Source organism: Varroa jacobsoni, unplaced genomic scaffold (assembly GCF_002532875.2).
Source record: "Varroa jacobsoni isolate VJ856 unplaced genomic scaffold, vjacob_1.0 scaffold_693, whole genome shotgun sequence".
Taxonomy (NCBI): domain Eukaryota; kingdom Metazoa; phylum Arthropoda; class Arachnida; order Mesostigmata; family Varroidae; genus Varroa; species Varroa jacobsoni.
In genome coordinates, this window is record NW_019213595.1 from 224,592 (window position 1) to 252,508 (window position 27,917).

Below are 27,917 nucleotides of genomic sequence, written 5' to 3' on the forward strand. Positions count from 1 at the left end.
CGATTTGCCGCCCTGTTCCAATGAATGCGATGCCCGAAATCAGCAATCAACGTAGTAAAATGTAGCTTTTTTGGATTCCTACAAGTATTACGCCGAGCTTTCCAGACACGCATTTATGAGTTTTCCTAGTCTAATCCTAAAGCTAGCTCGTTATAAGATATCCGAGTCTGCATTTTTTATGATTCACTTGAGCAAAAAATGAAGTATTGAAATAACGGGTGTTAGATATTCTCTACGATGTGATTGGTCGGTGTTCTGTACGCAGCAGATTTACTCATTGACCTAGCGTGTATAACATACTATCAATACACGTAAAATTAGCCAATGAACTATGTAAATCTCAAAAAAAAAAAATCTCAAAACTATGTAAAGGCGGAGGAAACGGAAAACAACTAGAAGATCTATCTTTCTGAACTGATGTGTTTAACATCTGTGACCGAGGCGCCCAAAAAAGATGGGCGAGGTACATTGGCAAAAGTCTCGATGGGGTATATCATCTGAATGAGAAATAAGAATACAGTGACGTACTTGCTATAAACGAGTTCCGATTTAACGGCAGGAAACGACAGAGACGATGAAAGTCAAGCCGAGTTGGGAAAGGTATAGCTGTGTTTTGGTAGCGTCCTGTCTATTTTCATGACGCTGCTACTGTGCCGAGCACCGACAATATTAAGCGACAGTATGAACACTGTGTTTGATAAGTCACGGCTTAGCCGGGAAGCTTACAGTATATAAATACAGTACGGAAATAACAGACAGATGGCAAATTCGGTGCTTGACAATGGTTCATGCTTAATAGCTATCATGCGTTCGTCTGTTTCTTGCAAATGGTTTTCAATTTCGTACCATAACTATGCAATAACTGAGCTGTTTCTTGACTGATATTGACTTAACTTGACACTGCTGTTGCTTTACGGTAATTTCGAAGAGTAACTTCTGGACAGAGCTAATCGAAACCGAACTAATAGATTTTGAAACTGAATGTCTATAAAATGCGATATGAAACACAATTGTTTTTCTAATGTAGCAAAAAGACAGGGATGAAATAAAGATGGTCTTCTAAAACAGATTTACGTGTCTGCCTTGCGACGCGGTTGCAAGGCTATTTCCTTTCAGAGCAAATTTAGAATAGTTTACCTGCAACGCCCGTGGAATCAAGTGCTAGCAAAAGGCAGAGCACTATTAACGACCAGACGCCCGATTTTTTAGCAAATTTAATTTAAATACAAACGAGCGAATGTATTCCGCCTGGTCCTGCTATCTGTATTCAATGTTCGCGTATGGAAGGTAAGTACACATAAAAAAAATGTACACGTATTGGCTAGACAGTGATCTTTCCAGAGTCGCTAATTAATTTACGCACATCAATATCACATTGACGGTAACGGGACCTTTATTGAAAGATCGCACCGAAGAAAAAGTTCGGAGAAACGATTGCAGTTGTCGTGATCTAAAAATCCAGTAGCCCGTCAAGCAACTTGAGGGGAACTTTTCGAGAGTGAAGTAGCACCGTCCAAAACCTATGAGGTTCCCATTTGTGAGAAGCCCAGCGTCCGAAACCTTGCGATAGTAGGGCAAATTAAATCAATTTTTTTTTAACGGACATTAGTATCGTACATGACGATACGCGGTCGACTACTATTTTATCTTCTGGTCAACTATTCAACCATTTTTCGTGGAAAACCCCAACCTATGTTTAACCTGAGGTGTGCGTGGCAGGCGTATAAGTATAAAAACAGACAAAAACGAGGCCTTCAGAACCCCATCGATTGCCAATATCAAGTGAAAAGAAGCAAAGCAAACCAATTGAAGTAGGTACCGCAGCAATTATTCTCAGTAATATCAGGCAAGGCAAGATACTCCGTTATCTCGAAACCCAGGAAAATATATCATGTCGCTGAATCGTAACTCGCTTTTGTATGGATGATTTTGATTTTTTTTAAAACACTCTATTGTGACAGTAGACATTACTGCTATTTGTTGTAAGCATACGAATACTGTAGTTGCAGCAAAAGTATACAATCAATGTATTATAATGTAAGCATGTAGTAAGTTAATCGTGAAATGTTACGGCAAGTTACTACTAGAACGGAGAAGGAATTCGAAAGCCATATACTTATTCAAAAGTATGATGCTATATATACATATATATGTATACACACACACTCTATACAAAATAGAGAAAAATCATAGCTAAACTCACATCAGTCGAGAAATCTGACGTGAAGTAGAAGTCAAGGACAGGCTTATCTCTAACGAAGTGATGCGCGTCGTGATCGCCGATCGTGAGGTTATTGTGAGACGACTTACCGTTGATCAAAGCAATAAACAGGCACCTCGTTATCGACACAAATCTAATTTTATTTTCACACAATTCAGCTCGTATAATCGTGTTCATTTCGATTCTTTACCTGACCGATTTGCGGTCGCGCTTACAACGTACTGTGCACTTGGGGAAGACATTTCTGCAGTATCCGAATCGCCTGAAACGCATTAAAGATCTACTTTCTGAAATAGAAATCTGCACAGTTTCTCTTGATCGATTCCAGAATCGAGCATTCTTAATAGACTATTGATAAATTTACACGCTTAGCAGGTTTATGTTGCGACGCATAGGCTATCTGTGTACCTGGCAAATCTTGAATTACAGGGGTCATATTTACATGATCTAGACAACGACCACGAACGATTGTCGACTATCGCTGGTGTTCGTTATCTCGAAACATAACCAATCAGTCACAACAGTTACTGGAAACATTAACTACCTAGATTTTTAGTTGTAGATGAAAAGGTTGATAGGTGAAAGGGTTATGGATGGATTTTCCTGCTGAAGCTCGGGCTTTCGTAAAATACCGTCGAAAGATTTGTTATTCTACCCTACGCTTGTGTGCATTGACTATATAACTGATCAGATGTAAGGCGGCGAGAGGATTACGAACGATAAGTCCAGTATAAGCTTGTAGTAAACAACCGTGCATTTTGCTGCATCCGATTCACGAGTAACTAGTTCGAATGTGCTGAAGAAAAAACTCTCCAACTAACTAGAGTCAGCTAAATGTGGTGCTGCGATGGCAGTGATAAACCAAAAGCATACAATTTTGAGCTTGATCAGAACAGAAAATAGGTGTTAAAAGTTCTTAGATCGGTCAATACATATGGCTTTAGAGCTATTTGGCAGCTTTTTGCTCCTCGATCTTAGAGCTTACAATGGTGAAAGCCGTAATAATGCTCTACTTTTGATCAAGTCTTGTGATTACAGGTCTATCTGTGAGCCTTCAGCTTCCTTATTAGACAGACTACGTGGTGATATGGTGGTTGCATTTTATTTCCTTCACAATCTGTGTTATTAATTATAGTTACCTCGTTGCTTACATCCTCCTCAAAAGAATCCAAAAACTGGTCGACAACCATCTCGCCGTCGTAGTTGGAGGCCTTACAAATCAACGAGGTAATCTCAGCTAGGTTTATACCCGGAAACTTTGCGGTTAGCTCGTTTACTTGCGACCTTAGCTATACGTTGTTAAAAACAATTTGAGTTAGTTTTAATTATAATAATTCTGTCTAGTCATCAATACACACTGTACTATCTTTTGATGCTGGTAGCGGCTATCATTGGAATCGCAAGATCGAGCATCCTTAAATACTGCATCTATAGAAGAAAATCTCGCAATTAAAACATAACATTTACGGCGTAGTCTGGCCACGATTCGAGCCATACTGAATAAATTAGGTCGAGATTACCGAAGGGGTCATGGGTGAGTTCACGAAAACGCAGTCGATATAGACCTTCGTCTGAGATTCGCTTAACACTGAAATAATAGTAAAGAAGGTTTTAATGATTGAAAAGAAATTCACTCATTTACAGTAGCATTTAAGGCAGTGTTATTTTTGAAGTTTAACGAATGTATGTTGCGTGACGATCTGTAGATGCTTTAGGGCGTTTACGATCATTCTAATGTTCCTTCAGTCTGCGTTTCGGATACTTACGACAAATGTTATAATCATGCTTCTGCAAATCTCCAGCTAGAACACCATGTCGCGTATAACAGAGTATGGCACTGGTGACAATGAAATGAATAATCATCTGCGTCAGGTAGAAGTATCCGTTGAAACGCGCACGAGGAACGATACGTCTCACTGCCTTTCGAAACATTGCGTTTGCATCACCTGCCGGTAGTCGGCTCATGTTCAGACGTGAGTTCCGCTCTGCTCAGTGAACCAGGACGTGTACTGTGACAGATTGGTACGGAAATCAGGCGATTCACAATGTGCAGCACTGAAACTCTGTAAAGGCTAGAATATATTAGTTGGATCTGTGCACCAATCGCACACGACCTATGTACAACTGATTATAATTGTAACGTAACGTTAAATAGGCCAGTCGCATTATACGACGTAACATTGAAAGCTGAGAAGAAATCACTGTAGAAACTTGACTATGCTGTACAGTTCCAGCTGCAGTTCATACATTCAAGCTTGGCTCCCTTGGTCTAAATGAGCATTTTCCGAAGATCCGTTTGTCTATGGACGTTTCGTTCATTGAAACGCAATGACTAACGACTGCTAAAGTTAGAAGGGCGTGCATAGGGGCAAAAAGCTACAATGTTCAAAATTGATTCAACAATTACGCCCTTAATTAGCAATTAATATCTGATACGTGTTCATTGTAGGGCAAAGCTAGTCTCAGTATCCTAACAAAACATATGCGCATTCTAAAGCTTCTTGCTAGTGCAAGAGTTAGGTAATTCAGCCTGCGAGTGAGATGGAGCGCAGCGAATCCACGGGATAGAAACATAGCACAGTCGAATATAACACAAATGCCCTGCAAAGATCTGCAGGCGACCAAAGATTCGAGAATTAGACAAAGGTTGGGCAATATTTTGCTTTTGAGGAACGCAATTTATCACTTTTTATTAGCCTCGAGTTCAATGAGTATGGCGCCTGAGCCACCAGTTAACGTGATCAGATGTTTAGTATTTCGCAGATATTTGTAGTCAGAACATTTCTGTGATTTACTGTGACCAGTATCGAGATAATGAGTAGAAAACGTTGTTAAAAGCGTTTCTACATGCATCGTTATACGATACAGTGTTCATTTCGGGCTAAGTAATATATACGATTGAGCGTACACATCGACAGGGTGTGCTTTGGCGTTCAAGTGTATTTAATTCCTCCATATATGATTATGTTGCTTTGAGACATTATCTTACGGGCGGTTGAACGTAGTGGTGTTGAAAAGTAGCCACTGCCTAAATTTATCTGTTGCCTGTTTGATCCTCTCGTCGATCAATGACGTTTCTTCCATTGGAACGCAATCTTCCACAACGTCTAAATTTCTTCTGTCATTATGATGCTCGCGAATGCGGTGCGCTCACAACAATATCTTCCCATCAGTCCCCTAATAATGGTACTAATTTTTCTACGATCGATTTCCATACAATGTTATTCTACGTAATATTGAAACGATGTGTCTAAGCTAAGACTAGACTCACATTTTACAAGCGTGCATGCTGTTTCTGCCTTCAAGAGACTAAATATCCCTTGATATTATAGCATGTAATGAATTCCCTCGCTGAAAACGAGGCTACTAGATACAGTAATTAGGTATATGCACAGTCACAGGCGTAGGCAGAAGTTGAAGCCGTTACGATGCAATAACATTTAACAACGTGAAGTTGAACTTGCTTAATAATATGCGGATGGGTGAGAGTTCAAAGACAGGTTTACCCCCTAAATTCTAAAGCCGTGAATATATCTAAGTAGAGTTTTTTTTTTCCCTATATGTTTCAAGACGCTATTGCAAGCACAGCATTCATTCAACTGGGCTTTAACCGTTGGCTCTGAACGGGTTCCGGGCCCGAATTATAGAGTTGCTCATGACATTCGCTAGTAACCGCCTTGAGAAATAAGAATATTAGTTGGCTACTAGTGAAAATACTGATATTGAATTTACAAATATCTTTTCACCGTTGTTCTGAAGCATGAGTGAAATAGGCGAAACGTCATTGCTGCTGTTTCATATCGGAGCAATGGCAAACTGGAAAAGATAGCAGACGGTTGTTCGTCTCTAAGTTATCCAGAATTTTAGTGACATTTACTTAATATATATATAGAGAATTTCTGTAAGCTACACCTGACCGTAAGGTTTCGTTTAACTTGTTTAGGGTAGGGCTTATTACTATTCATTTAATTTCGTTTTCAGCTCCATTTTCCCAGTTGGTACACTAAAAAAAATCTGTATTTCTAAAGAGAAAAAAAAAAAAGCATAAATTAATGATTAACGACCCATATTGAGAGCACAGCCGACAAGCGAAATCTCCCTTTAGGAAGCGTATTTCGTCAGTTTGCTTCGCACCAATCGCGGTCTTCGCAATGCCGACGGTCCAGATGGCCCAGCTGACAGTTGTCGGTTGCGACCTAATGGTAGGTTGCAGAACTTGCACTAGCAAGAACGCTGAAAAAATTCGTTGAACGGTCAGTGCACAGTGGCGTGGCAGTACAGTAGAGAGCGTAAAATAAGAGTGCACAGCAAAACAGCTACCAGGAATGCTATTTCCCTGTTTTCGACTCCTGTCCGGTCCTTAATAGAGCGTTTCTGGGGCGCAAATAACCGGTCTGTAACCGCTGCCCTTTCGGTTTGTTTCGAATTGCTACCCTGTTTCAGGCTTATCGTCTTCACGGGTGGCACCTTACCTCAGCGAAGCAATATTTTAAGGCGCTTTTCAAAAACCGGACAAACCTAGCTAGGATCAGGGAAATGTGTCAAGTTGAGCTAAGGTTTCACACGGTACTCAGTAAATGTTCAAGGAAAAAATAAGATACGCATTTTTAAAGTAGTAAAGCGATAATAGATAACTTCAAGAAAGAGAAAATACAAGGGGAACACATTCGAAACATTTAAAAATCTCACTCTGTTAATGAAGTAAACCCACATACACCCGGCGGATAGAACCTTCATGGACCACGCATAAAATATGCGATAACTGCTGCGTCTTGCTCTTCTATTTGTATCTATCCTTCCAGGAACCCGACGAGATCGTAATCCCCGTCGAGGCTCCAAGGTCAAAAAGGTCCACGTCTACTTTGCTGAAAGTCAAAGAGAATGAGAAATATGGATACATACAGTCATAGAAAAGACTACGGCATGTATTTTCATACAGTTGCTGTATAAAGTTTCGCAGACGAATATTCACTTATCTGCTTTGTATGGCGCCATTGAAGAATAGAAGAACACGCCCAGCAGACAGGGACTAGTTCATAGATGGTGTGGCTTTGTCACTATGGCATGTTATACTGCAGTACGCTCACGCGAGAAGCCCAAGGAATTAGAGGAACGTCATAAAAGGTCGTTGTATTTTACGGTAGAGCGCAGAAGTGTTCACATTGCGATGACCTACCTATTATCTTCGGCTAATCTCTGAGCTGCAAAAAACTATACAACAGAAAATTATGCCTTATTTCTCTAAATATAGACATGATAGATAGCATTCAGTACCATTTGTATATCCATATACTGGGTGGCGAATCAAAATCGAGAATTTTTCTTATGCTTTCCTTCAAACAAAAACGAGTATATTTCATCGATTTTTTTTTTTTTTTTTTTTATACATCTTTAGCCTTTTTAAAACTCTATCCTATTTAATAATAATTTAATAACAATTCAGCTCATACGCCATACCAGATATGATAGTAATAATAGTAATATGAATAATGCTAGCCCGAACGTCGATCTTAGGCAGAAGTTTTTGTTATCTTAGAGGGGGGTTCGTCCAGCGCGGAGGGTAGGCAGCAATTGATTTTTGCTCGGCGTGCGAAAACCGGAGTCGAAAGAGGAAAAGCGATCAAAAAAATCTGGTTAGAGGCGGTCCAGTTTAAAAGACGGAGATATATTCATGGCCTTTTTTACTGAAGAAAAGTTTCAAGCTTTTTTCGTTAATTTGAAACAGTTTGTAAAGGTTCGAATAAAACTACCCAGGTAATAAGTTAGAGCACTTGTGCAGGTCAGTACAAAGTCAGTACATTCAATGGCTGCATTGAGCTTTGTTCCCTTTTAATGCGTATCCGATGATTCGATAGAATTTGTTAAAGCTGTAGTGTATCAGGTTATGCAATGAAAAAATAAAACATTCACTGAATAAGCTAATTAATGTGTAAAGAGTAATAGCTGCAAGAATATTGGTTAACTTTTTTTTCGGGAAAATCTACTGAAGGGGTATTAGTTCATTGATAAATGCGACTTTATCGTTAATCAGTGGTAAATCGCGAGCTTGTAAAACACCATTTAATTGTTCCAAACAACATTACATTAGATAAAACCACGTAACTGCTTTGATTTGTCTAGCAGCAGGCTTGTTGCTCGTAGATTATCTTTGTTTTTGAGTAAAGGTAAATAGGAAACCCTCTCTCAAGCCGTCATATGTGTTTTCGTTCTAAATAGCAGTCATGTCGATCTTTTACGTCTCAGTTAGACTGATCGTAGATATTCAGGCTCAGCGTAGTCGCTTAATGCCAACGATTTTCCGTGTCATCAGAAAAACGGGGGCCAAAGTCAAACGTTGTGTAACCTTAAATGTTTTGTAGAAATTCTTCACGAACATCCTTCAAGACCCGTCGAACCATTTCTCAAAAAACACATTACTGTATTGTATAAAATACCAATCTAGTAAGTTATCACCAGCGGTAGTTATGGAACGCTCATAAAATGTAGCAATTCTGCGTAAATTAGCATGGTCAAAAAACCCATTTTAATCACTGACAATGAGACTGGGATGGGTAGAGAGTAGATCGGAAATTCACTGAATATTAGCTCTATTGGTATTGTTAGTAGAATTTTCCAGTAAAGCATTTTTTCTCCGTGGAGCGTCATTTTATGGTGTAAATTTACATTGCCAATGAGGTTAATATTACTTCAAATAAAATTATTTCATAGCTCAGTGAAATGTATCCACCATAAAGGCTACCACATAATATCACTTCATGCAAATCTACTTAGGTAAATGATTCTGGAAAAATCGGGCACAATATTTTTCGTATGTATCGTAAACTCTTGCCGTGAAACACGGGAAGATGAAAATGACATCATTACATAAAATATCTAAAGTCTTCAAGAGTACAAACGGCGTGCTGGTCCATAATGTCAGCCCTAAGCGTCCATCGAACATTTCCTTTATGCTACTGAAGTACACGTGTTCAGTGTTTCAGCATATTTTTATTAAACTATAAAAGTACTTTCGGTTAACAATATATACTCCACGTCTTTTCTGTAGTGACATCTGAGGACTTCAAAACTTTATTCTTTTGAGAATGAACGATCACACTGTATATAAAACGCAAGTGCGCCATACACATCGTATTAAAATTGCTGTCGAGCAGTATAATTATATGTGGCATTCCTGGTTATCTATTCTATATAAACACGTCCTCAGAATCATCTCTCTTTAGATGTAACATCAAGAACTTGCCTCCATTAGGAGTTCAATTGCTGTGAGGGGTATCTTCAACGATCCCACAACATCGTACAAACGTCTTTCAACTTCGATCGTAATACCTTATCGCTTGTAATTCCTTCCTTGTTTTTTTTTCATTCTCGATTTTTCTTGTCATTAAAGTTATTATTACATTGTTATCTTTCTTCTCCAACACGGCGGTTTGAACCCGCGTGGTACCATATTTGTAATTGGTGGTTACCATAGTAACGCAACCAAGGAGTAGGCGTGCTAGCCACCGCCACCGGCACCACGCAACCCATTCAGCGCATCCCCCCTAGAGAATGATCTTATAGAGAAACGCGCTCCAAGGCACGTCCCTTGAACAAAGCTTCCCTTTGGTGCTACTAATGTGAGAACAAACAATGGGACGCAGACAACTTCTGACTGCGATGTGAATTAGCAGAATATATCGTGTCGAACGCATTGCCAGTGTTAGTTTTTCGCCATTAATGGCATCCCCATTGATATTTCGTCCAACGATCTGTAGGCACTGAACAATTCTCTTACCGCTGATAAGACATCCTTCCATTGATTTACCGGTAGGCCGCACGGGCATGCGGCCGCCGTCGTCGCACATTGCAAACCTCTGCATGCGAAACGAATATCGTCGAATGAGGAGCAAGCAATAGCAACTAGTTATAGTCGAGATAGTGTCAGTACGGTGGAAGTTAGTTGTCGGAAATCCGTGGCCTCAGGCAAGGATGGTCAGCGAGAACTCGACCGGCAAGAAAGAGTCAAGGACAAAACCAGAAGAGCTAAATGGGCATGAAATGGTCCACTGATAAAAATGCATCAATTGACGTGTATTTATTCGTGAAACGTAACTATTGAAGAATAGGCTTCCGACAACGTCAAGATAGTACACTTGAAAAGACCGGAGAAATGGTAATTGCCTAAATAACGCTGACAGTGAATAGAACACTGTGGTGGTAACTGACTTCGTCAACGAAGATGACTGCGTTCTAGGATCACTTTTTAATAGAAAATACACATAGCATTGTCTGTCGACCTTAGATATGAGTATCTCTTCCGAATACCATTAAATTTTTTATTTTATTTTGTAAAAATTTGTAGTAATTTGACTTGATTACAAAACCTGTGAAAGTCGTAATAGGTGCAATTTTTTTTTCCTATTCCTTAAACATTCCTGTAACACACGCTCAACAAACATATACGTTTAAAATATATCGAAACGTATACATCTACCGGATTTTCAGAAGGACTTCCTTGTGGTCGTAAAAATACTTGGACATCTCCACGCCCTATAAATACCTAACTTTTTTGAATGTATTCACAACTAGTATTATTACAACTATGGTTATGATCACTCGCCTTTCTTGCAAACTTGTTCACTCTGCGCAAACCTCGAGATCCTATATTGAAAAATCGTATAAACATTAAACATGAACTAAAGTCAATTTTCGACAAAGGGCATATGCGTTTTTCTATCCGACGCTGTTCGTCTTTCATCTTTTTTCCCTCAGGTCCCTGTGCGTTTACTGGCCCGATTTTCTTTTGTATTCGTAAACTGCTAGCATATAGAGGTGGCCGGCTCAAGCCTTCTCTATTGGGATTTTTATACAGGGTGATAATATTCTAATAGGAGGGAAATTGCTCGGCAACCCGGACTGTCGTCCTGGCCCAGCTCCGAAGCAGGTCGAGAATGGCCATGCGCAGCGTCAATGCATAGGCGAAGCAGTATTTGGTGGCGGCTTGCTTTCTAATCGGAGCCTTCTCCACTATTCTTTTCGTTCTGGGCTGTGATACTTGTGCCAACAACATCTACTGGCTGCTGGTACTGCTGCTACTATTGCATGATGGATATTTTTGCGAACCTCTGGAGACCATCTTGAAGGTCTTGCAGCAACGTCGTTCGACTTTTACTGTAATGCTATACAATACTCCCCGAATTCACTATATGCCGAGTGTTGGGTCGCTGCGTATGCTATAGCTTGTTGACATTACCGAATGGATGGCAGAGATGTAGGAAGAGAACGAGAGATCTGCCAGGACAAACACTTTTATCGAAAGGCAAAGGGCGACGACTTCGACGCGAAAGGGTCATCCCAGTAGGATGAATAGCTGGCGTTTTTACCAATCGTTGGGCGACAATAGCTCGCTTACTACAGTCGGTGATGGCTGGGAAAATAGGCGAAAGGGCAATCAACTAAGCAACTGCTTAGAAAACCAACGTTGTGTGACTATTTAATGCGATCATATCACGAATCTAGCTGATGGCATTGAGAAAGCCAGTTCTGTAGATCTGGATACGAAGCTCGAATGGACGATCTCGAGACTACCTAACTTCGCAAAATTAGATGGTATATGTTTGATATTGGCTGGATACGCAAGTGTGGCTGGTAGAAACAAACAACCAGATACAAAGAAACGCAAGGAAATTAGACTTAACATTGTTTATCCTTTACTTTATATTAACCTTAAAGGAAAAAATTCATAGCCCTGTAAACTGCATGTCAATGGTGGCACTCTATTTGATTCTGCCTTTTCCAGCCCATCGCGGCTCCTTTCCGCGATTCTGCGGTAAATTGAGCAGAACCGGTGTCATCGGCTGCAGTTTCAGTGTACTGATACTTATCCACAAGTTTAGGTACCAGCTACCCCTATGAGCATCATATAGCATTTAAAGCATAAGCTAATGTGAAGACCTTTGAGACACGAAAATCTGTTGTCAAGGAAGTCGTTATCTTCTCGAAGTAAACGAAATGACGCTCTAACGACAAGGAGTCATCGATCGATTTTCGGACCAGAAGTTTCTCTCGCAGTCGGCGAGAAAAAGAAGACGCAAGAGAATTAACTTATCGTTAAACAGCTTATTAACAGCTTGTCAAGTTATTCGATACCCATGTGTAATAATGGGGCTTTACTCATCATGTTTGCCCAGTACACTATAAAGCTACACCAAATACTTCAAAAAAGCAACTGGTGACTTCTCTACAGCCTATGCGTAGTCTACCCAAATAGTGAAGCATTCATTTTGCGAAGATAACCTCTAAATGACACCATCATCTGTTTGAATACCTTCCATTTAGTAACCCCTAACAACGAGATACGAATGTCTATGAGAAGCCAGATATTCTAAACAAGCTATATACAATTTACGGTCAAGGTAGTTCAAATGTTAGAGAGGTTCGTACTTGACTGAAATGACACTCGGAATCTACTCAGATAGACGAAAGCCGTGCAAATTGTCAGCATAACTTTACTCTGAGTCAACGAGCCGTACGCGCGGTTCCCGCAGAGTGTCGCTGACGCTACCTTTCAGCGTACGTCCCTTTTAGCTTCTACCTTCCATCAAACGTAGTGCGAAACGAGAAGATTTCTTTACTCTTGCCAACAATCACTTAGACACTTCTAGGCAAACTGGAATATTTCACTGATTACTTACGCGTCTGTCACTCGTCTATAGCACCTTGTCTTACGCATGCCTAATCGCTTTTATTAAAGCACGTGCTACGTTAGGTGATATTTAATATTGTGGTCACGCCCCCACGCTCAGAGTGTTTGCATAACTTACATACATGCACGTGCTTACTATCGATACAAGCAGGAAAGGTCCTTGTCTTTTATTAAAATAAACAACCGTTTAACTTAGCCTACAATGAATGATTAACAAGGATACAGTTATGATCAGCTTCCGGTATAATTTTACTTATAAAGAATTCACATTCCAAAGGCCACTCCGTTTAGAATTTTGTCCCCGTAAAAGGTATGTCGGATTTTAGGTTGTGCCAATAAAAAAGGCCGACAGACTCGTATGGTTAGCAGAAAGGAAAGATAAGAAGGCAAACAGGATGAAGCCATCTCCACAAATGTGTGTGTGATATTGCTTACTAAACAGCGTCTAAATAGCACCCACAGAACCGATTTACTCTACAACGAACAATCTACGTTAAATATTTGCGCAGATTCATCGACCAACTCATCCGTCTTGACATGCCCTGAGAAGCTTTTGAATTTACGAGGCTGATTCCGTATTTTTGAGTTTGCTGTTTGACGCCGGTAAGATGAGTTTATATCATCGTTAATGCATTAGAGATAAGTTAAATTACAGTAATAGAATTTTAAAAAATATATACGGTCAGATATTGCCCAAACTGGTAATTAGTACGAGACTAGTATCAAAAATTAAAGTTAAGAATTTACAGTTCCCAAAGGAATTAAATTATCACACAAAATAACCTCTAAATGATCGTAATACGCACGTTTTCTCTCGTAGTGAAAAAATCAGGTAAATAAATAATTTAGTTAGGTATAAAACTTGATATCAACGATAGAAAAACTTGGGATGGTAGGGCTGTATAGGGACCAGGGTATAATATGTATCTTGGATCATGTTCATTATATTCTGAATTCTCTTCATTTAGACTATAGCACGACAAACGCCGTCAGCATTTCCTCGTGATTTCATTGAATAGATTACTCGGCATGCACTCATTGGATAATTTTTGCGCAGTAAGTATGTTTTTATAGATATATTAACACACTAAAAAACATATGGTATACGATAACAGTCTAGTTCTGTAATAGGTTTTTTTTTTTTATATAAATAGCGCAAAATGTGTTTATGTGCTAAATGTATTTACAGCAGGTAGTACCAAAATGTTCACCCATCATTTAACATCTATCTATCTACTGATATATTATTTATACACGTCTAGTTCATATTAATCTATGCATACTGCGTGCATTTTCAGTTTCTCTCGCTATAATAGCACGTACATACTTGTAGGTTTAATTGAGGGAATCTCTCGTAGTAGACGTCGCTCTTATTCATTTCTTCCACAGTATATGTTCCGTAGCCTGTACCTGCTTGCATATATTCGCCGTAATGCATTTAACTGCCTTTGCAGTTGTTCATTAATGAAACCAGGCGCAATGCACTGTTGCCGAGAAGACCAGGACAGTCGCGACAGATGCCCGTCCATGGATCCCACGAAGTAGTTCTTCAAGCAGTTTCGAGCGCGCCGTCCGTGCTCCATGCAGGTGATGGCGCACGTGCCGAAATTGCACCAAGGGCCACTGCAGGTGCGCTATGTCTGGATCACAGAGGCGGTGGCAGATAGGTTTGCCTGTGACAGTCAACTCTTCGCAATTATCTCTTTTGCTCTTTCTCGTTCTTTTTCAGCTGGTAGCAGAGCTCGCGACTCGTTTTGGCTAAATGATGAATCGTCTCTCAGTAACACACTTTGGGATCACGCGCACCGCACGGACCATAATGAAAGCTGCTTGGACGGGTTCCGACCTGTGAAATGTTTCCCTAATGCACGCAGATCCAAACGAGTGATGTTGCAAGGCTGGCAATGGCGGAGATGGTAGCTAGAGCACGAGGTTTGTCTGGACAGCGCTATCCAAGGATTATGCGGAGCGCTTCCACAGCTTCCTTTCCAATCAGTGACTAGCTGCGCGGCCAGTATAAAATTACGCCTAGCTTGAGTCGCGTGTATGTAAGTAAGGTGTCCCGGCTGGGGCTCGCGGCGTCCTGCTTCACCAGAACATCATGAGAGCTTTGCCATAAGAACATCCGTCCTCTTTAGTAAGCACTAGATGTTCCGCTCTTCTGATGTAGTGAAGTACTACAAATAGAGTCTCATTATGCAAACGACACTCGCATTTCATAGAAATGAGCTAGCTATGAAACGAGTCGAGCCGGAAAAATCTAGTTAACAGATCTAGTGAGCAGGCCTCTACTGCATTTCTCCGCGTGATATTCTCTTAACGAAAACGCACTTTGTACGTTAAGTTATTAGGATTTGAAGTGACAACGTATGCTAAACGTATCCGATTGATAGGCATGTCCCTCGAATACAATATCTTCTAAGCAAAGGCACACGAGTGTATGCTAGCGTGTGTTGCAGAAGATTTTGCCGTTTTTGACTATTTCAATGCTCATCTCGCAGGTCAGTGTTCTCTTAAAGAACTGCAGCATTATTAACATCTAATTTCCAGACCCATAGAACGTTCCTGTGACCTCATCCATTGGTCAGAACGAGAGGTGTGTTCAGGAAGTTTCGAAACAAAGTGCTAGATTATTGTCGAGAGTCTGCCTTAAGGTTATAGAAGGTACCTGGGTTGCTAACAGACGATTATTTTCTCATTGCGCAGATACTGAGAAATCGCAACATTTGTGAACGATGTTGATTGCGCTGTAGCACAGGTTAACAGTACAGCTCGAAATCGCCGCAGAACCGATATGTTTGTTTTTAACTAATTTATAGTTCCAGCCCCCAATAAACAATCTGGTTTCTGCAATTCACAGCGGAACAGGTGATTAGAACTATAAACAGGTAGCAATGAAAATCACTGACGTTCACAAGAAACCTTCAGCACGTGAACGCGTGCATCGTGCAGCAGGCCAAAATGAGATTTCAAGAGCAGCTAGCGAAGACGAATAGCTGGAAGAGACCTAAACGAATATCAGGTGCCCCCGATTTGATTCAAACATTTACCATGAGCACAGGCGAGTGAACAATGTGGCCTATTATGAATTATTTACGCGGAGCGTATATAGTAATCACTGGCGAGCCTTGACGGCTAAGCTAAAAGTCGAGATAGCAAAATAGGGCATATTGTTTATTAGGTAAGTTGGGCAATTTGAATGAGAGTCAGGATGATGGTATTCAGTGAGCACTATTGGAATCAACATAGCGACTTTAATTAATTAACTTAACTATAGGAAAAATTAATTCATTAAAGGCAGCGCTCTTTGTGCGGAGAATTTTAACTAATAAAAATTGCACCTCCCATAGGTAACATATAATTGTCTGAGGTAATCAGGTCAATCTGCAATCTACTTCGTGCTTGACGCCTATCCTCGTACCATTTGTATTTTTGTTCATACATTATAAATTCTGCAAATGTTAGCTTATTGCTTACAAAATATCGTGGGGCTTTGTCTTCGTACAATGAGGTAGGCTGCATGTCTATTACTTCGAATGTTATTAGTCAATGCCTATCTGAAATATGCAGCATGTATGTGAAATGTGTAACGAGTAAACTTCAATATCGTGGTTAGCGATTGTTTTTATTCTTCCAAAAAGCCCATGACAACAATTTAATCCTTTAGACAGAGAGTGTTTGAAGATGTTTAACAAGTAAGATTGGTTTAGAGCGTCTATTTCGAGGCTTCATAGCACGCGAATTACCAGTAACCGCACTCCTTATCGCAGCGCTTTAGAGAAACGTCGACAATTTTACACATTAGTAACTATAAGGCGACACAGCTTGGGGCCACCCTATAATCAATGCGCTTTTTTTAGTTCAAGTCAAAGTTTATAATAGCACAGATTAAACGTCATGGAACATTAAACTCTTTTTTCAGTTAAAAAAAAAGGCCCTTTTTATAGAATGATTTCTGTAGACAGTACGAGTGAATCTTGCATGTCTAGTGGTCAGCGTGGTTAGAGTCTTAAAAACACCCGCTTAGCCAATCCATCTGTATATATATTTTAGCGTGTCCTAGACAAAGTAAGACGCGTTACCCTTTACAATTTGACCGTAACTATGTGTCATCCTTGTAGCCTATTCGGCTAATCTGAAGCTCTGATTGTTTATCGTGTTGGCCGTATCGTGCGTTCCCGTGGTAGTTTGCATTGCTGCCTTCTAGCCCATTAACGAATAGTAAATAGGTGACGCTATGAGCATTCATGACTACTTAATTGTGGCAAGTAGAAGCCAAGAAGAAATCCCATCATCTGTTTTTATAAGTTAATTTTCTATAACTGTACAGATCTCAGCTTTTTTAGACGTGGCGACCACGTCGAGTTGATGTTTTTTTATGGTTTTTTGATAGCCTCTGCTTGTTGGTGTTTTTAACAGGTGGTACAAACAGCTGATCTTCCTGACTACACATCGTTGATTTTGTTGCATACTCTATGTACTGATGTGGATCACCATAATCATCTTATCATTGTCAAAGCCTTGAGAACTACTAAAAATGACAATGCTCTAACGAGCAACAACTCAGCTTGTCAGAGAGATGGGTCGCGAGAATAGCAAATCATTCTTAATGTAGGGGGTAAGTGTCATCGTATACCCATGAAGGGACACGTATATATATCTAAGCCGGCAATCTAGCTCGACTGAACATGCAGTGGCGTATCATAGTGCCAACGCCCTCTGCCGGACGGAGAAGTACATTAGAAGATTGATTCCATGCGGTTTCGGGAGAAAGGTAGAATACGCAGCACGGGCTGACAGAGAGCGCGAACATAAAAAGCATGGAAAAACATCAGTTTAGATTGCATCGTTGCAACTTACGAAACGCCATGCCCATTTTATTTAGACTTTATGAATGATTATAAAGAATAGTGGCTGCGACGGGTAAGACAACAGAAATATTTTCAGTTTTTTCAAGCCAAACAGCCAAAGGCCAGACAAAAAATTACAAAAAGATTGGGTGGTGACGGACAAATGTATAACAGGTCTATTGTATCATTTCGTAAGAGATAACTGCTTTAGCTCGGATGATTCAAGAGGATAAAATCAAGGATTTGGCATTTGTTGCTGATGCTTTTTTACTACTGCTACACATGTAACGAATACTGGGTAGCTCTAAGGGTTATCCTCGCGATGCATTTCGACGACATTGCCTCGAGCCCTCGCTATCACTTTGCTGTCTAACCGCCCACAGCGACAGAATTTGGGCTGATCGCTCCGATGATAATAATAACTATGTAATCACAGATAAGTCTGATTGTTGCTTCTAACAAATCGGAGAGATGGCATTACATCTATGCTGTGGTGAGCGTACAACTGTCCTACGAAAGGGCTTGGATTAGGCCTACGTGATTATTCCAACCACACATGTACTGTAGATTTTCTATAACAGACAACTCTGTTGTGTACCTAACCTGTTTCATGAAAAAGGGTCGGCAATTCTAACAAGCGCTCTCTTAATCACAAGGATTTCCCTAGGGAAAACTCATATCACTTACCTCAAGTGGTAGTTTTACTGAAACGAAAAGTAGAAGTTCTTTGCTTTGCTCCACTTTGTCGGGCGAGTAACTTACCCAAGAAAACGCCATGCTTGCACTGCAAGTCCCCAGCGATCTCAATGAATGAATGAATAAATCAACGAATGCGTTTGCATCTTCAGCCAATGTAGTCTCAAGGGGCCATTTAACGTGCTACCGCAGTCTGCTGACGCTCCTTTCTATTTGGAAAACGAGAGAACTTTACTTATCCGATCTCCGAAACATGAAACACGGAAGGTCGCACTTGACAATAATAAAGTTTGTCTTTTTTATCAATTTTATTTAAGTGGTATTTCACAAACTGACTTATACCTTCCTTCGCCTAAATTTGTAATGAGATTTTTCAAATAGTCATAGCTTATCTTACACATTCTAAAATAAATAGATGTATTTAGAATAATTATGGTCGGATCTCTTCGTTGAAACACTTACTAAGGTCGCCATTAGAAGCTCCTGTGGATATTCGAGAAACAACCTTAACAGTTCCTACCCTTAGTAGTTCACGGTTTTAGCAGAGGTCATCCAATTTGCAAAAATGTTTATTAACCCCCTACCGAAAAATTAGCCCCCTACTTAATTTTACGGTAGGATCCCTTTTTAGAGCTGTATTCCAGATTTAAAGCTTGGGCCCTTGCAATCTCCTGTTGTTCCCTTGTGGCATATCGCAAAGCATGCCCGCTTCGGCCTGCATTCGGAAACCCAAGATAAAAAAACCCTCACATAAGGATGATATTGCGTAATGCACGTCGGTGTTGTGTGACTTGCTTTATGCCCGTTTACAGATAAACTCCAAGCTATTTGTAGTGGATGTCGGTAGCGTGCTCCTAGCATTACAATGTGAACGTAGCTGACCGAGTTACCTACGACCTTATTATATATATATATATATATCCAGAGAAGAGCAACCTCTATGAAACTTCCAATTCAATATCCTCGTTATATTACAGTAACCTGGTGGCTTCCTAAGCACTACCTTCTAGCTGCCTTAAATCTCACTTGCTCACTCTACTAGGACGAATATTAGGTGTATTACAATAAGCTAACTTTCAAATATATCTAGACGAAGGAAAAAAATTGATTTACAGTGCCACTTTAGCTAAAGGCGTACTTTTTACAAACTAGATACTTCAGCTTTTCCGACCTGTACACTTATAGCTACTCAATGCGAAGTCGACTTTTGCGTCATTCTACTGCCACCTACACGTACCTGACCACCGAAAGGACTAATGCAAGACTAAATGACCTAGGTTATTTGTCACTTCAGTCCTGATGACCAAAATTGGTTATTATCCCAACCACTTTTTCTGGCTGCTTTTTTCTACTGACTGACGTATTCTTCTCTTAAATCGTCAATTCGAGCACAATTGCTGGCATAAACGTTCTCAGCCGGTTGTGGGAGTCATTTAAAAGTGTTTCTGACTTAGTAAACAATGTCATCTTCAGTTACATCGTAACTTTGCAGAACAGTACCGCTGCGATTGGATTCTCATCCGAGGACGACGGCTACTAAACCGCAACAAAAAATCCCAAATTGTTAAGCTAGACGCTGCTGCAGGCGCGATGGATAATTGCTGACTCGAAGCCCTAAGGAGTAAGCACACAGTTTACCAGTTTTTAATATAGTCAGTAGTTTGCGACTTTATCGTAATTTCTTTTCCGAATTATGTTCCGCAGAACAGCTTCCTGTCTATGTAGTTTTCAACGATTGATCCAAGAGGAACATCAATACTAGGAAATGAATTAGTGCTTTGTACATTTGTTTCGTGTATTACGCTGTTTTTTTTACTACGGTTTTAGAAAAGCACGAACTTGTACTCCTAACACCGCTCAACAATACTATGTCGCTTTGTAGGGCCAACGTTGCATTAAGAGAAGTATTGTACGGATCGCCAGCATAAGGCGTTGTAGTAAATCAAAGTAAACCTTATTGTGTTAAAGAACAGTGTACAACAATCATTATTCGGGCCTTATTGATTCAGATTGCATATGGTAGGTTGGCAACATGCAATAAACAGCTGACTGGACGAAAGCAAATGAAATGTAAATAGACAACTGACGCAATGAAAAACCGGTGACGACGCTAGGCGCGACGCTAAGAACACCCATAGCATGCCATTCTATTTCTGCTTGAGGCAGCAAGTAGCAACACGATACGCGCTCTTATATTGTTCAAATAATATGGTAATACTTGGAAAGGTCGCATGACGGAAAGATGCGGATCGGCGACAGTCAATCATCGGTCTATCTGGAGTTTCAAGAAGCTCATATCTGCGTCTCGTAAACGCCAACAGGTGTGACTATCCATTCAGATAGACTGACTTTCGTTCCTGCCAGCACAAACGTTAGGCACGGCAAAAGTCATTTTATCTCTATGGTCGATCGAAATGGTGCTAACGAATTGTTGGTAATGAATAGAACACGATTTTTTGGATCGTAGGATTGAGTCTCTTTTTTTCACGTTAGCGGATTGCGTGGCATCACACCTGAACGTACTAGCGTACTGGAGAACGTGTCAAGAACGCTCCTCGTGTGGACGCTCATTCCCACGACACAGTTGCACTCATTGTAACTGACGACCAAGTGTTTGTCGTAGCCATATTATGCAAACAACAAGTTATTATGACGACACAATAACCCAATATGTTGTAGAGAAAGGAAAAAACAGATCAATCGGAAACTATTATTCTGAGAACGCATCAGGTGGTTTTGCCAGGAGACCAGCGATCGCTCCTTCATGTTCCACCAACGACACGTACTAGACAATATGTGTGAATAAAGAAGGTTCTTATTATTTAGCGTATTTGCAATGGAAAGGTAAGGCAATCATTTCGAGAGGAAAAGGTTATCTGTTTGTTATTTGGCTCGCATAAGGCTTTTGCGTAGAGTCTTGCATTTTGCGAACGAAGTTTTAACTAGATTGCGAGTCAACCCAGATATTTCAGTGAATTTACTTGTTTCATTTCTTCGAGAATATTATTTGCCGGAAATCAGCAAAAATTTACCACTTAACACATAATAAGCTATTCCCGTTTTTGCTGAAATGTGACAGCATGAAGCTTGTGAGGTCAATACGTTCCTGCAAACTTGCTGCAGAAATACTTATCTTGAAGGATATGAAAGGAAATCAACGATATTAATTGCATTGGCAGTGAACAAATACATGCATACTGTCAAAACAAGTGTTTGATTAATATGTCAGATTCTCGTTTGTTAGAATCGCCGAGAAGGCAAGAAAGAGCTTAGCTCTGAAGTCAAGGATCAGCCTAGAACAGTATGAAACCAGCTGGGTCATTGGTCGCAACGGTTGAACAGACCGTTGTAGAAGGAAAAGGCGTGTTTACAAGCTGAACGCGGTTTAGTCAGTAGTCACAACCAATTAATAAGCCACTAGCATAAACGTGGTTCTTCCCGTTACAACAAGAAGGAATTGTGCCGCTGCGGACTACACTTAGAGAGTTTTGGATTGGCAGTTGACGGGATCGTCCACCTTTCTCGCATGCTCTAGTCCTCCCTAGAGGCTTGATTCGATAAACGGATAGAAAACGCACCTTTATTTCGGTACAATGCGGCGAATACTGGGAGAAGGGGGAAAGCCGATATTCGGTGTCATCCTCTAGCCTGGTGATCAAACCAAGAGGGAGGGTAGGGACTGATGAACGAACAAAGTAAACAAAGCGGACGATATCATTCATGTCACGTCTCGTTGCAGAGCAGTTTTGTTGCACCACTCGGACGAGGCATTGGGTTAAGATGCCTTTGCCACGAAACCTGTGCCGAGCGTTTCCCTTGGTGCTAGTGTTATCATCTTGGTAATCCTTATTTAGGGATGTATCCTCTTCTAACTCATCCTGTACCACTATTTACCTCGAACATAATAACGTGTAGTGTGTCTTGACCCTTTCGACTAAACCTAAACTGGCCCTCACCCATTGTACGGGCTTAGTGGGCTCGTTGCCGTGTGCGTGGTCTTTTGTGGGCCTCACTGTACAGACAGAGCTGGCTGTAACTTAGTAATGCCAATAATTGTATCATAACGTTGCCATTCTAACTTCTATTAGAAAGTCGTTTAGTACAGATTAATTCTCTTGATCGACATGGGGTACTAAAGTGGACTAATAATAATAATCATAATCATCTGATTGCTGCACGAGCTGAACGGAGCAGTAGCCGTAGTAAACTTAACCGCTTGTTTACACACAAGTACTTTGTATAGTTAAAACATGTCGGAAGCTACTTAGCTTTCGCACCAGCTGCAGCCCTGTCACCTCGAACTCCTTAAGACTCCTCAAAAGATGAAAAATTACTCTACAAAACTAAGCTTAGTACTGACTGCGTGTCAACGGTAAGTGCCGATTAAAATAGGTTTAGGCATCATGCAGGTACGCTAGCGTGGTCCTAGTATATATGTAGATAATGTAAATGCATAACGACATCTAAATGATCCATATGTTTCAGCTTTAATTTCAGAACTCAATTAATAGTTGGGAGTGTTAAAAATCTATGTAAAGGTTTGCGATTTTATATGATACGCATTATTAGATAGATTGCATTTGCTGCTATGGCTATCGGTCATCACCATGTTTATTGGGCCAATTGCTTTTCGCGTTTAGAAGTATACGTAGATAAATATTTGATACTTTATTTAGATTGGTATCCTGGTTGAATATTGCTTTGTCGGGAGTGTTCTCAGCTGAACCCCGAATACTGAGTCGCGATATCGCTGCGCGGAAGTAGTCATACTCTGTTGCAATACAGACATTTTTAAAGGGCTATTTTATATCGAACAGGTAGCCGCCTCTCGTCGATCCATTGACGCTTGTGCGCCATCAGCTGATGTGTTCGTTAGTCTTCGCGGTGCGAACGAGACATGCGGCAGAAGCTAAATCCACGAAGCTACCGCGTAGTGAATACGCCGATCACGTAAGTGCAGATAAAGTTTGATTTAAACATACTACGTACAATATACACTACAATCGATTTAGCCATACAGAGGTCGTGCTGTTTGAACAAATTTAAATAACTAGAATTCAACTCCCGGATCTAGTGAATTCTTTTCGATCATCTTCCGCCGCACTGAAAGTACGTTGACGGATAATGTTTTATTGAACACAAAGTGTCGATTTGCCATTTAACTAGTCTCGCTTTTGCGGAACAGGTGCGACACCTTACGAGATCCCTACTAAGTGAGGTAGTATTATAGTAAATAAATTTACCTCCGATCAAAATCGACATACCCTTGTGGTACTTGATGAATTGGTGGACTTCTTCCGTTAAACGTTTGTGTCAGATTTTCAAATAAAAAAAAATATAGAATATGGTTCGATGGTTTACGCTAAATGCTACTTCAAGGAATAGCATGACGGGGAAGGTTCCTGGATTTTGCTTTTTATTTTTCCCGTTAAGGATCCTTTGCATTCGTGCATGCAGGTTGACTTTGGACTCCCTAGAAGCCTCGTGGAAGTTGGTAGTAGCACAGACTCTTAATTTCAGGCAGCTAATAAAGTTTCTGATTTTAACGCGACTCTATCCAGTGCAAAGAAATTAGACAAAATCTGATCTTCTCTCGTATTTCAGAAATAAATCTCCTACCATGGCGACTTCGGCCTTATTCCAGTACTAGTAACAGCGGATTAAGACAAGTCGACAGACAGCTCTCAAATATATGTTCCTATTCGAGTAGAGCACATCGTACGTTACATATGGTTAGTACATTGGGTTTAACATTTTTGCAGTTGACTTTTGACTAAGAGATTTTTAAACTATTTTAGATATTTTCAATTCGAAGTGAATAGGCTAGTAAGAAATCGACCTCTGATGTTAGTATATAAGATTATTACTACCTATTTCCCCCAGTGGTGGCCTAGATGGCATTGAAAGCCAGTCCTCCATGAGTTTCCTCTTCCGCACAAAAAATAACTATTTCGACAACTAGAAATTTGTTTGCCAGCCACAAATCTGTTGACACGCATTCCCCCTAATGTGAACTAAGGCAAGAGGAGTTTCGACACGCAAGAGAATAACCCGATCTTATTAAAGGTGCAGGGGTTAATGACGTAAGAGGATATGAATTTGTTTACGAAAGGGGACTTTTTCATTCGAGGGCGGGCTACCTAAGACGTCCGCGTATTAGAAGCTTGGCGAACAGCGGAAATGCGCCTGAAGAAGAACCATATTATTAATATACCAACACGCCAGAAAGACACATGTGAAGGTTATACTTAATAATACTTTTCCATTCCAGTCTAAACATTGACTAATTAAAGAGGATGGATACTTCTCTGTGTCGGTGCTCTGGTGTCCCATACACGAAATTACTTAGCATCGTTTTTTATAAATATGTCTGACATGAGTGCACCAATGTCAGCCAAGATATTAACTTCTGCGGGCAGCTTAAACCTACGGAAAAAAGCGCAAGCGAGGAAGATTCATTGGTTAAGGAAGATGGTTAGAGTGAGATAATCAGGCAGCAAGCGGCGACCTTGATGCGCTTGATCTCCTGGTACGAGAATCTGTACGCAAACATATAAGGAAGGGTGGCCATAAAGAAGATATCCTCCTAGAGCAGTCATATTAGAGAAACAATAGCTTAAGCCGCGATTGAAATAGCAACATTACATAACGGAACTAAAAGCGTATTGAGAATTATGAAATCTTATTAAATGTTAAATGCACTTGATTATCGCTTTCACAACTTGAAGCGAAAGACTCCAGCACAGTAGAACAAAATAGTAATTTTGTTTGTGATTCTATTTTTCTCTGGTGGCATAAAGTTTATGGCAAATGAATCGTGACCTGTCACAAAACTGAGCTTCTACTTAAGAGCGTGTACTGTAGCTGTTCCCTATATGAATGAAGGCTTAACCGAGCTAGTGTCGGAGTGAATCAAGTCGTTCTTTTCTGTGAGCAATTCTAGTTGTTCTATTATTTCCCGTAATTTCACCTCTGATCTGGTAGCAGCCGAACACTAGAGCTGTCCTAAGCTTAGAAATTTAAATGAAGGCTAAATCCTAGATGGGCGTCGCAGTGAGTCCAATTACGTTCTTTTAGCAGCAACACCATTTGCACGGTCTTTTCCACTTTTTGAAGTTTGTGTCCTACTGTTGTTGTCGTCAGTCCAGTTCTGGTTTCCCAAAGGGGCTTTATGTTCCAGCCCAGTCAAGCCGTGTACCGAAGGAAACACGTCTGCTGGCGTTTGCATTAGGGTTTTAAACTCTCTCTCACATATCAAAGTAATATTAAAAATCTCCTCTCAAAGTATGGCCTTAGCTGTATATATAAATATATTTAAGTCCATCTGCCATTTACTCGCCAAGCGTCCCTGCGGACCGTGAGCACTAAGGGTCCCAAAAGCTGTTTTTTTTTTTCTTTTTTACGGTTCAGGCGTAGCGAACACTTTCAGTATCCTTCGTGTGGACAGTTTCACTCAGCATTTCTATTACCTTGAAGGAGCTTTCGTATGTAAAACAACTAAAGGTTTCGTAAGTGGTTATCCTTCGGAGAGGTTATTTTATTTTCAACAAGCATTTACTATGCTGTTTCCTGCCTCCCGAGTTAGGTTGTTCCTTCATCTGTTCGGTAGAACGTCGCACGTGAGTCGAAAAACGCAAGGGATAATTCCTTAGGTAGTGGATCCAAATTAGCAAGCCGAGCCTAGGTGGTCATTCCTGCCGGCAACAGTGAGATATAACAGAACATTAGGGCATGGCCCTAATGAGTGCCTGCCATCGGTAGCTAGATGGCGACGATTGCTTCGAGGGACAAGGATAATATCTGGGGTGAACTCGAGACTCGAACAATACGAGTGGCAACAGCAATGCAATGCTGCTATGAAACGAGGCGCAGAAAGTTAACCGAACCTAGAGACTATGCAGATGCTTAATCGAGGCTTTAGAGTTAAGCGGACGAAACGTTTTGTTAAATATTAACTGTTAGACACTCATTACATCCTTGTATTCTTAAACCCCATAACTCGAACAGAAGAATCGGATTATCTATTTTTCGATATTCATAATATTAAACACTTTATCTAAGCTTTATTTTACTTATGTACATGATATACTTAATAAACGAGCAAAAGCTGTAGTCATGATTTGAAAGCATTATAAATTCAGCTATTAATGTTTGTAAAAAGACGTATTCTAGATAGCCTATGCACTCGAATGTGCTTAAGGCACACGTGTAAGTAGTCTTTTTTTTTCGTAGTCAAACAATAACAAGAAGTTTGCATACAGTAAAAAAATCTGTAGAAGATCCTTTATTAGACTATCTACTGAGTTCGTAGGCCATTTCAGTAAATTGTGAGTCTGAGTCCATTTGTGCCATTCTCCGCGGCGGTGTGAAATCGATTTTCGAGCGGCAACTATCACAAGCTATTTTTCCTATCCCACCCTAAGAGTGTGTTACAGCATTACCAACACAGCAAGGTAAACAATTGCATGAGTATTGTGAGAAAGAAGCCCATGGAAGGGAAAAGTAAAAATGGGAGAAGGTATATCATTGCCTAAAAGAAAGGCAGGAGAGAGCTGGCCTGAAGCAAAAAGAAGAGATGCCTACCTAAGAGCATTTATTTAGTGAGATGAGGTGATAAGGAACAAGGATGACCTGGATCCTCTAAGGATCGAGGATCAAAAAAAGGAACTGCAAAAAAGTGCTGGTTGTGGGGAATGGTGGGGTGGATGCACTTGCATAATTCCCTCATTGGTTTTTTTTTTTTCTAGCTGTGCGTATTATTGAAAGGCGCAAAAAAGGGGCAGGCTTTTTTCAATTCCCCTGAGGAACTAAATATATCCTATGTGATCGCACCGTTCCGAATATTCGGACAGGAACGAAAAACAGAAAAAGAGAGAAGTAAATGTGACTGTTTGATGATTGCATACGTATAATGTTATTTCTACATGCGCGTTACAGTAGACTACTTAAGGATGTTATACTGAAAAGGGGGCATAAGCTGACTAAACGATCCTTATTTTTCGGAACTAAGAATATTGTTAATATAAATGTGTCTAAAAGAATACGCCTTTAGATAAAGCCGGTCCTGTACACTGTATAATGGAATCCCAAATTGAGTATGTTAACATAAGTTTTCCCTCAATACTTCCCTTATGAAGCGCGGTGAATGCCTTTAGGAGACGTTTGTCTCTGCTGATACAGCTGACCTCTCTTTATATGTCCTCACGACAAATGTGAGATACAAGACAAGTTCATCTCATAAAATATCCACGCGGGTTGTTGTTAAGCTGTTGCCCTTATAAATTTGTCTGTTCTAATGCTAATTCATTTTAAAGATGAAATGTGCTATGCACGTGTCTGCCATAGGTTCTCTAGACATAATAGATAGCATCATAAGGCTTATATTTCAGTAGACGTTGTTTAAATAAATTTAGAACAAGGACTTGCAGTCAAAAGTCGGATGCAACGGTCGTGTGCCGAAACTAAA

At 40.3% G+C, this 27,917-nt stretch overlaps 1 protein-coding gene and 1 long non-coding RNA gene across 7 annotated transcripts in view; one reads left to right on the plus strand and one right to left on the minus strand.

Annotated features, from left to right (window-relative positions):
- Positions 1-2,340: 2,340 nt before the first annotated feature.
- Positions 2,341-14,498, minus strand: LOC111262686 (uncharacterized). 4 transcript variants are annotated; one of them, XM_022837111.2, is made up of 5 exons: positions 14,233-14,498; positions 3,988-4,284; positions 3,742-3,809; positions 3,361-3,510; positions 2,341-2,501 (listed from the first exon to the last, which is right to left on the minus strand). In XM_022837111.2, exons 2-5 carry the CDS (start codon positions 4,184-4,186, stop codon positions 2,433-2,435), a joined length of 486 nt encoding a protein of 161 aa, XP_022692846.1. In that variant the 5' UTR covers positions 4,187-4,284; positions 14,233-14,498; the 3' UTR covers positions 2,341-2,432. The 4 variants fall into 4 exon arrangements, with proteins under 4 accessions (XP_022692846.1, XP_022692847.1, XP_022692842.1 ...); XM_022837112.2 differs by lacking the exon at positions 14,233-14,498 and adding an exon at positions 4,469-4,658 and having other exon boundaries at positions 2,341-2,483; XM_022837107.2 differs by lacking the exon at positions 14,233-14,498 and adding an exon at positions 4,469-4,658.
- Positions 14,499-22,255: 7,757 nt separating this feature from the next.
- LOC111262690 (uncharacterized) overlaps positions 22,256-27,917 on the plus strand; it is a 44,723-nt gene continuing 39,061 nt past the window's right edge. For all 3 annotated transcript variants that reach the window (XR_015312024.1, XR_002681795.2, XR_002681796.2), the window contains exons 1-3: positions 22,256-22,823; positions 23,269-23,401; positions 24,056-24,183. This is a non-coding gene — a long non-coding RNA (uncharacterized LOC111262690). The remainder of the gene's footprint in view (positions 22,824-23,268; positions 23,402-24,055; positions 24,184-27,917) is intronic.